This window comes from Nicotiana attenuata, unplaced genomic scaffold, assembly GCF_001879085.1.
Source record: "Nicotiana attenuata strain UT unplaced genomic scaffold, NIATTr2, whole genome shotgun sequence".
In the NCBI taxonomy this organism is placed as follows: domain Eukaryota; kingdom Viridiplantae; phylum Streptophyta; class Magnoliopsida; order Solanales; family Solanaceae; genus Nicotiana; species Nicotiana attenuata.
In genome coordinates, this window is record NW_017670722.1 from 121,262 (window position 1) to 131,933 (window position 10,672).

General features: G+C 35.7%; 2 protein-coding genes across 2 annotated transcripts; both read left to right on the plus strand.

The window, feature by feature from the left end:
* The first annotated feature begins 874 nt into the window (after positions 1–874).
* LOC109242665 (pentatricopeptide repeat-containing protein At1g02370, mitochondrial-like) lies at positions 875–4,246 on the plus strand. The gene is made up of 2 exons (XM_019409505.1): positions 875–1,345; positions 2,618–4,246. The coding sequence occupies exons 1-2, from the start codon at positions 1,037–1,039 to the stop codon at positions 3,767–3,769; spliced, it is 1,461 nt and encodes a 486-aa protein (XP_019265050.1). The 5' UTR covers positions 875–1,036; the 3' UTR covers positions 3,770–4,246.
* A 174-nt stretch (positions 4,247–4,420) lies between these two features.
* On the plus strand, positions 4,421–10,656 carry LOC109242654. Its single transcript, XM_019409492.1, has 8 exons — positions 4,421–4,490; positions 4,960–4,966; positions 5,111–5,203; positions 5,348–5,440; positions 7,423–7,742; positions 7,845–7,910; positions 8,338–10,458; positions 10,577–10,656. The coding sequence occupies exons 1-8, from the start codon at positions 4,421–4,423 to the stop codon at positions 10,654–10,656; spliced, it is 2,850 nt and encodes a 949-aa protein (XP_019265037.1).
* Positions 10,657–10,672: the final 16 nt, after the last annotated feature.

Genomic DNA, 10,672 nt, shown 5'->3' on the forward strand with positions numbered 1-10,672 from the left:
GATTTTCACCTTAGTAAGTAACTTTCATTGTCCCGAAGGGACGGCCCAATTGGGTTTGGAGTGCGATATTCAGTGGCGGAGACAGGATCTCCACGAAGGGGGTTTTAAACAATTTTTTGTAGCTAGTGGGAATTGAACCTACAACCTATAACCCCCTTGACCACTAAACTATACTTTTGGGTTGTGTTAAGGGGGTTCAAAACTTAATATATAGAGTTAAAAACCAGATTTTACCTTATATATACAGTGTAATTTTTCGACGAAGGGGGTTCGATTAACCCCCTTCCGCCCCTCTAAATCTGCCCCTGGCGATATCCACATGGATGACGCAGGTTCGAAACCAACTCTATGCTCTTCTAGGTATGAGCCTGTCGCACGGGGCTTGCCTAGTGCGGTTTACATCCCCTGTGTGGTTTGCAGGTTACTACACAGTGGGGGGTTTACCCAATGCGCATAGAATGCTCACCACAGAGTGTTCACCCGAAGGGCAGAGGCTATAGCAGCTGCGGGTTTTCCTGGGATTCCAAAAAAAAAGAAAAACTTTCATTGTTCCCATTTAAATCTCGTAACTTATATATTTGAGAATTAATAAACCCTTGCATTACAAATTCACAACGTAGCATTCCAAGCAACAAAAGACCAATTTGACGTGTAGCATTTTAGTTGATCTTTTGGTGACCGGATTGTCAAGATTGTAAATTTACAATGCACTTACAAATGGATTATTAATTCTCAAATATATAAGTTGAGGTATTTAAACAGAAAAGATATAACTGTTTGTTTATTGGGATGGAAATCATGTGCAAGTTTACAAGGTCGTTTTGCCTATAAGTTACAACTTATAACCTACTTATTGTTACTTTTACGTTACTGTACTATAATTATGTCATTTTGGTTAATTTTTGTATTAGCTAGGTTAAATGCTGCTAAATTCGATCCCAAAATGACGTCGTACATGTGAAACTGAAACATTTCGTAAAACCCTAGTTAAACCCTCTCTGCTTCACGCACTGCAACTAATTAGAGTACCAGAAAAATGATGAGCAGAGCTACTTGTTTGAGGCTTCTTCGATCAACGACGACGTGTCGCCGATGGTTCTCTACAGAAATGGAGGTGGCAGCGGCGACGGCGACGGTATCAACGCGGGCCATCACTCAAAACAACCGAAGAAACGCCGGTCGCCGGAGATTATTGGACCTTATGAACAGAGCAGACCCGAATAAAACCAACTTTACAGATGCTTTGAATAAATTGCATAATGAAGGGAAACCGTTAAGAAAGGTAGAGATTATTGACTGCCTCAGCCATCTCCGTAGAAGCAATAGGTTTGATCTTGCCCTTCAGGTATCTAATTTTCTTCTATTCATTTATCCATGTCTTTTTTTGTTATTATTCAAGCGAGCACACTACAGAAATGCTTATAACTTGTTTTAGATGGCTAGTTTCAAATGTGTTTCTTTATTTCAACTCCGTGTGCACAGTTAAATACTGCCGCATAAATTGGGACGGAAGGAGTAGTATTTATTGATTATATTATTAGTTCACTTTTGCATGGTAGCTTATTGGACTCTGCATCTCATGATAAAGTTCACATTTTCCCATGGAAATGCTAGTATTTGGTGGGTGAGTGAAATTTTTTTTTCAAAAAAATGTTTATTAAACATTGACAGTAATGTCAGCAAGTTGGATAGTGTTTTGATGAAACTTTTGGGTATTAAAATTGTTAATAATGTCCAAGTGTTGTTTGGAGCAGGTGATATGAAGTAATACAAAAGAGCTGGGAAAGTTGTAAAGAAAAATGACTTCCCCCATAAGCAAGAAAAGTCAACTAAATCCTTTTAATTTCCTTGTAACCACTCACAATCGAGAGTATGTGCTTAAATGGAGCGACATGGTTAGTGAGAATTCATATAGTCGATCCCAACTTGTTTAGGATTGAGCTGTAGTTGTTTTATTTTCTAGTAGCCAAACACCGAAAATGACTTACTAATTTAAAAAAAAAATTGGTCATGCCAAACACACTCAGTTGAGTTTTACGTGAACATTTAACACTAATAAGTGGACGCTTTTCTTATTTTTCACTGCTTTGATTTGTTTGAGATTCAGAGTGGAAAGACATGACCGTTTTACTGCTGTTAACATTCATCACATTTGCAATTAGTGAAGTCTCGAATAACTATGCTTGTTGGCTTATTGTTTCTTCCAAAAATATGAATACAATTGACATATTACAATGATCGATAAGGGAAGCGCAGCATACGTATAAGCTATATAGCTTATGCGTCGTAATCCGGACTTGAGTTGACGCATAAGCGATATTTGTATTATCCTTTTTTCTATTGGTGTCTCGATCTTGACCAGTTAATTGTGAATGCCTGTGCTTAGATTGGGCAAACAGTTATACGATAATAACAGCAGAAGATTTGTTTGGTCAGTGTTAGTCCTATTTCTGAGACTTTGTCTGCTATGTATATTCCATTGACTGCTGCAATTCAAATTATTCTTGTTTCATAAATAGTCTTATCTGGATTGATCTCCTTTTCTTTCCCCTTAAATTACATAAGCTGCTACTTCCGTCTTTGACAAGTTGCTATATCATTAAACTTCCAAATGCAGCTGTCTAAATGGATGGAAATCAGCAAAATTACGATCAGCGATGCCGACCGTGCAATACGGATAGACCTTCTGGCCAAGACAGAGGGCGCAGATTCAGCCGAAAAGTATTTTGACAGCTTGCAAGAATCTGAAAAAACTAGTAAAACCTATGGAGCACTTCTCTGGTGTTATTGCAGGCAGAAAAAGTTGGATAAAGCTTTGAAGCTTTTTGAGAAGATGAAAGAGCTCAAGTTTGCATCTACCTTAAGTTATAACAATGTGATATCTCTTTATTTAAGCAATGGCCAGCCTGAAAAAGTCCCTCTACTGGTTCAAGAAATGGAGCAGACAAATATTGCAGCTGATTTATATACCTATAATCAGTTGATGACCAGCTATGTTTCGGTAAAGGATATAGTATCAGTTGAGAATGTTCTTGAAAAGATGGAAAAGAATCAGGTAAAGTTGGACTGGTTTACGTATGGAAACCTAGCTGGCATGTATATTAATACCGGCGACCTTGATAAGGCGAATGGTATTCTTCAAAAGATGGAGAAATTAGAAGATTTAAATGACCGTGAGGCATTCCACACCCTAATCACGTTGTATCAAAAAACATCTAATTCATCAGGAGTCAATCGTGCTTGGGAATCATTGAAGTCGGTTGTTCCAACTCCCAGTAAGGTGAGCTATCTCATCGTGCTTGTGGCTTTATCCAAAGTAGGGGATTTGGAAAACCTTGAGAAGTGTTTTAGAGAATGGGACTCAGGCTGTAGACATGAAATCAGAATTTCAAATGTGATGATAGAGTCCTATCTCAAGAGAAATATGATTGAAGAAGCAAATTCGGTTTATGAGAATGTGTTGAAACAAGGTGTTGAACCCAACTTAAGGACTTTTGGTGCATTCACAAATTACTATATAAAAAATACTCAGATAGATTTGGCTCTGAAGTATTTGGAGATGGGTGCCAGCAAGGCAAATCCCGAGAAACGTTGTTGGTTCCCAGTGGATGAAACCATCAAGATGTTTCTAGCATACTACGAGGATAATAATGACCCTGTCAGAGTTAAGACATTCTGCGAGATTATGAAGAAGATTAATCGTCTCGATTCCACTGTATGTGACTCTCTTCTAAGCAAAAACTCTGCAGCCTCTGAAGTGGAATTATGAACACCTTCATGGTTGAGAGGAAGGCATGAGAGTCTAAGCTCGAAGTTTCTCAACACAGTACCAAGTTGTATGGAATCTCACAATCTCGGTCTACATTTAAATCGATCCATATATCTATTTTGCATGCTCTTTACGCTTATCATTATATGCATTGAAGAATGATGTTGATTAACCAAGAGAGTTATGTCAGCTCACTGATATTCCTCGCCCATTTTCAGTGCAAAAAACTGTTGGCATTTAAGTGAGATGAGATAATGGAGCAGCTGATTGAAAAATTAGTTGTATTCCATCTTGTCTATTCCAGTTTTTTTGTATCCTCTATGAATTTGATAGCTCAAAGTTATTTCTTTTTAGTCTTTTAACTTTTGTATTATCTGGAAAAAGAGTGTATAAATAACTTGTCACAGTTAGGCGTGAAATTCTGGATCATCTATTAATTGTTCTTGAATTATGTGGAACAGGGGATTGAATTTCAAATCATGGCCTTACTTTAGCAAGATGAGACGTGAATGGAGCTCATTCATGAATCTTATCCTTGTTTTCTTACGAGAAATACTACGTGGATCTTGAATTTGTTTATCATTATGAGAAGTATAGTCTAGATATTGATTCCTACCCGGAGAAAGATTCGTTATTCGTACGCTTAACAGAATGCAAAAGCACAGAATTTCCACTGTGGGAAAGCACAAACTAGATTGGGTGCCTACTGATACCAGCGAAAGTAATCTCGCGCTTTGAGCATGTCTAGTCCCGGAAGTGGCATCTCGAAGCTCCAATAAACGTTCAGCCATATCTTTTAGACTATTTGTTAATGATTATTCTTTTCTACTATATTAGAAGTGCGGGTGTATCAGCTGACACAGACGCGTCTTCGTCGACATGCCAGCTTAAGCTTTTATATTTTTGCCCCTATAATAATCGCCGCCTCAGCTTTGCCTTTATCCTTTGGGATTTCTGGTCACTTTTTATTTTGATTTAGCTAGCTTCTTCCTACTGTTTTTCGTACTACCTCTCACCAAAATTCCTTCTGCTTCTCGCATAATCCATCACCAAAAGTTCTCCGGTAACACAATCGACATTTGCAGTGCGTATTGGTTTGAATAGTTCTTCTATTTTTCCCTGGTTTAACCCTAGATCTATTTCCCCTCTAATATTCTCCACTGTTGCTGGATTTCGATTGTTTTCTCCAGGATTCAGGTAAATTAATTCACTTTAGCAGCTTAGATAGTAGAATTTGTGTCTTTGTCAAAGCTAAATTTTCACTCTTTGAACCCTAAAATCCATCACCAAAAGTTCTCCGGTAACACAATCGACATTTGCAGTGCTTATTGGTTTGAATAGTTCTTCTCTTTTCCCCTGGTTTAACCCTAGATCTATTTCCCCTCTAATATTCTCCACTGTTGCTGGATTTCGATTGTTTTCTCCAGGATTCAGGTAAATTAATTCACTTTAGCAGCTTAGATAGTAGAATTTGTGTCTTTGTCAAAGCTAAATTTTCACTCTTTGGACCCTAAAATCCATCACCAAAAGTTCTCCGGTAACACAATCGACATTTGCAGTGCTTATTGGTTTGAATAGTTCTTCTCTTTTCCCCTGGTTTAACCCTAGATCTATTTCCCCTCTAATATTCTCCACTGTTGCTGGATTTCGATTGTTTTCTCCAGGATTCAGGTAAATTAATTCACTTTAGCAGCTTAGATAGTAGAATTTGTGTCTTTGTCAAAGCTAAATTTTCACTCTTTGGACCCTAAAACGAACATAAAATTGGGAAGAAAAAAAATCCAAATTTTGGTTTCGTGTTTCTACAATTTCTCTTTGTTCCTTCTCCATCGTGTTATCGAAGCAAAAATTCAGTTTTTATAGAGGCACAAAATGAGGATATAACACCTGAGATCATCTTTCAACTTTTGTTTCCAATTGTCGCTTTGCATTTGAAAGTCTTTTCTGCTATTGCAATTGTTAACTTTACATGAAGAAGTAAAATCTTGTTTACCACATATAGTTGTCTTTAATTCTATCCCTACAGTTGCAAGGTAATTACTTGGTTAAAACAACTATTTCTTTTAATCTACGATGTTATGTCTATTATGCCAATTTTGATCAACGCTTTCAAATCGATTAAAAGCTACGACAGAATAGTTAATCTATCTTGAGCATGCTGAGTAGCTATGTTAGCAGATACTGTGTTGCTGCTTTGATATGATGAAAACAGGAGAACCAAATTTTTGTTGCTGCTATTTAAGATATTAACTGTGAAATTCATTATTTCTCCAAATCATGTTGCCCGCTACATTTGGGATCAAGTTTTTCGGCTGCCTTGGGTTGATATATTTGCTCTGTCATATTTTTTTGGATAGAAGAACATTGCAAATAGAGTGATATAGTAGTATTCGTAGCTAGGTAGATAGTCAACAGAAAAATATCTTTGTAACTGGAATGAGTAATTGAGGTTACGTTCATCAAATGTGGAACATAATAATTTCTACTTAAGTTCTGACAAACATATTAGTCAAGAAAATAGGATATTTATTATCCAGTAAGTTAACTAAAATTTTCTTCGCTTATATCACATAATAATTTCTGATTGATCATGTTTCCAGAAAAAAGATATTTTTGCGGCGACATCGAAGATTCTCTTCGTTCTAATTTGATGTACCTTTCAACACATTGAGACCTCAGCTTCTGTCAAAAGATTCTACTTCTTGTTTCAATCTCCTTACTTATTTGTAATGTCTCCGAAATTAACATAGAAATATGTTGTTCTATAGCCAATATAATGCCTAATATATGTTTGTCAGAAAACTTATACTTCTTTAACACTGTTCCTATCAATCAAAATTCTCTATGTAATTGGTGAAAATTTGAAGGTTCATTTTTAACCTTCTGCCATCTACTTAAGTTCTTGTCATCGATGATAGTGTTAGTAATTTGTAAGTATTAATGGTGGTGACCATAGGTGCAATCTATTAGAATCAAGTTAAAAGTAGTACTACTTGTTAAAAGTAGGAACTCTTCCTAATTTCAAGATGTAACATTGAACTCTACAGTTCATTTGATTTATCATATTCATGGCATGTTTAGTGGTACTGAGGTACAAGGAAACTTGTACGCTTTATTTGTTTATCCTTTACGTTCTTGTTTTTAATTAGGCGAAAGAAAAGTATAGTTTATATTACTGGAAAAAAGATTTGAAAAGAGTCATATGGTATATGTAAGTTACATAGGATTTTATTTGAAATATAATCGGTTGGTCCAGTAGATAGAAATGAGCTATCCAATTATGCTATACGATACTACAATTAATTGACACGGAGAATCGTGATGAGAGGATTATGAAATTTTACTCTCAAGTCTTAATTAAATATTACGAGTGCAAGTCGTAAATATGGTTTCTTCACTCTTAGTCAAACGTCCCGGGTTCAAGCGATGCGGCAAAAAATAAATTTTCCCAGATCTGCTTCTACTTAAGATATCCATGTTTTAACTTTTGATGCCTGCTAAATTACTTTGTTTTACCATGTTTTATCCAAAGTTGTTACCTGTTTTGGTATATTCTGTTTAATACCACCATAAGTGAGTGCTGATATTCATTGGTTTGTAGTGCATATATTTTACTTCTAAGTTTTGATTTGGTATATGTGAAACTTATGCAGATCAAAGATGTCAAATTTTAAAAACCCTGTGGATCCAACATGCTGGAAACAAAAAGGGAAACGTCAATGCTCTGAAGAAAGAGGCATCCAAATTAAACAAAGACGTCGCGAAATGTATAGGGCAAGGTCGGCTGATAAAAGAGAACTAAATTTACTGGAGCGCCGAACGACATACCTTCATTCTAGAAAGCAGAATCCAACCAGTGATTCCACTGAAGTATCAGCTTGCTACCAATTTAATAGAGAATTAGCGAAGCAGAGAGCTGCACTAACAGGAGCCTCATCTTCTACCTTGAGAACAGGTTCTACCTTGAGAACAGGTTTGCGCGCTGACATTTTGTTATCCTTGAATAAACTATGTGATTCACATATTTTGTATGCTCATAACTTCCTCTTATGTTTTAGTATAAATGTGTTCACAGTTAATGATTCCACTTTTTCTGATAATGGGAAAGATGTACATGATCGTTCTCCCGTTTTTGAAGTTGGTAAGTGCGAAAGTATAGTGTTCAAAGTCGTGCAATCTTTCAAGACTCAAATTTATATGATAATTCGTTTTTTCTTAGGGTCTACATCAGGAACGTGTAGTGAACAATATAATATTACCATGCGTAACGCTACAAGCAAAGGTTCGTTTCCATCTAGCTTTAATGTCATTTCAGTCATTTCTTTTTCAGGACTGACCTTTTTCCATTCTGGTAAATCTAAAATATATAGGTCGTACATCTAAAAAAATGTGTCTCTGGAACACTAATGACTTGCCCAATAGTCCTTATATACTGAAAACTGTGCCGAATTGCAAATTTTGTAGAGCCAAAAGATTTCAATATGAATCACCGGGATTTTGTTGTGATAATGGATCAGTGAAATTGATTCACTATGGACTACCTGCTAAATTGCTAAATCTTTATTTAGGAAATTCTGAGGAGTCCAAACATTTTCGTACTTATGTTAGATTGTATAACAATATGTTTGTATTTACTTCTCTTGGAGTGAATTATGATAGAGATTTAGCAAGAAGAAATTGTGGTATTTATACGTTTAGAGTTCAAGGGAAAATGTATCATTTCATAAATGACCTCCTGCCTTCAAGTCAAGCAGCAAAAAATCTACAGTTATATTTCTATGATACTGATAATGAACTAGCAAATCGGATGGCATTCTCTGACAAGCTTAATGAATCGGTTATCAGGACTTTGATGGACACATTAAAAGTTAATCCATACTCTATCTTTTTGAAATCTTTAACAGATATTCCAGAATTATCAAACTTCTACATTGCGCTTAAGTCCGACTCTGGTTTAGATCAAAGAACATATAACTTACCGACATCATCTGAAGTAGCAGCAATATGGATAGAAGATGAAAGTAGTTCCAATATTTCTCTACCACATATTCGAATTTATACACATAGTAGTAAAAGCCAATTGGTAAATTACTACTATGGTTGTTATGATCCATTGCAGTATCCATTACTATTTCCTTATGGACAAAACGGATGGCATTGTGGTATTAAAAAAATTATTCGAACGAATAATACTATTAGCCATGGAACTTATTGTGAAAATGAACAGCTACCAAGTGTAGAAAACATGTGTTCAGTCGACATGCTACTTGACATGGAAGCAGAACTTCTGGAAAAAAAGAAAAGAAAAAGAAATACTGTGTCATGCCGTGAGTATTATTGTTACAAGCTTCAAATGAGGGACGATGAAGAAAATGGGGTTTTACATGCCGGAAGAGTATTCCAACAATACTCAGTTGACGAATTCATCAAGCTTGAGACTCAAAGGTTAGATTTCTATTCATTTAATCAAGATTTATTTAGAATTGATGCGTTAGCGGGGATTCTTGATGTTCTAAGACACGGAGAGAGAGAGCCATGCAACATTGGCAGACAAAGTTTTCTTCCTGCAAGTTTTATAGGAGGTCCTAGGGATATGCGCCGACGATATATGGACGCTATTGCGTTGGTGCAAAATTTTGGGAAACCTGATATATTTTTGACAATGACATGTAATCCATCTTGGCCAGAAATAGAAAAACATTTATTGGTAACAGATGAGGTACAAAATAGGCCCGATTTAGTTAGTCGTGTGTTTAGAGCAAAGGTAGAAGAGATGAAAACAGATATTCTAAAGAGTAATATATTTGGAAAAGTTGTTGCTTTTATGTACACTATTGAATTTCAAAAGCGTGGTCTTCCACATGCTCATTTTCTTATCATACTCAAAGACGAATATAAATTGTTAACTCCGGAAGCTTATGATAGAGTTGTTTGTGCTGAAATACCCGATTCTGATAAGAATGATTACCTGTTTTCAGTTGTTACTAAACATATGATGCACGGACCTTGTGGTAGTTTAAATCCTAAATGTCCTTGTATGAAGAACCGAGAATACTGTAAGTTCAAATATCCAAAAGATTTTGCTGATCATACATCAAAAGGAAAAAATGGATACCCAATTTACAAAAGGCGAAATAACGGTAAACGTGTAAATATTAGAGGACAATTTCTTGACAATTCGTGGGTGGTTCCTTACAATCCATATCTACTGAGCAAATTTAACTGTCATATTAATGTTGAAGTTTGTTCTGATATTAAAGTTGTCAAATACCTTTATAAATATATCTGCAAGGGACATGATAAAATTGCCTTTTTCGTACATGCTGATGATCCAAATATTGAAATAGATGAAATCAAAGAGTATCAATCTGCTAGATGGGTATCTCCACCAGAGGCAACTTGGCGTTTATTTGGTTTTCCCATTAGCGAAATGACTCCATCTGTTTATCATCTTCAGCTACATCTTGAAGGACAACAATTTGTCTCTTTTAAAGCCACACAGACCATAAATGCAATTATAAATAATCCCATGATTAGAAAAACAATGTTGACGGAATTCTTTTTGATGAACAGAGAAAATAAAGATGCCAAGAAACTAAATTTACTCTATAAAGAATTTCCAGAATATTTTGTATGGTCCAAACAATATAAAATGTGGACACGTCGACAACAGGGCACTGTTATTGGACGTATTGTGACATCTCATCCAACAGAGGGGGAAAGATATTATCTTAGATTATTATTAATGAATATTAGAGGACCAAAATCATACCAACATTTGCTAACTGTTAATGGAATATGTTGTAGTACATTTAGAGAAGCCGCAGAAAAACAAGGATTATTACAATGTGATAATAACTTGGTTGACTGTATGTCAGAAGCTGTAAGATATCAAATGCCTTA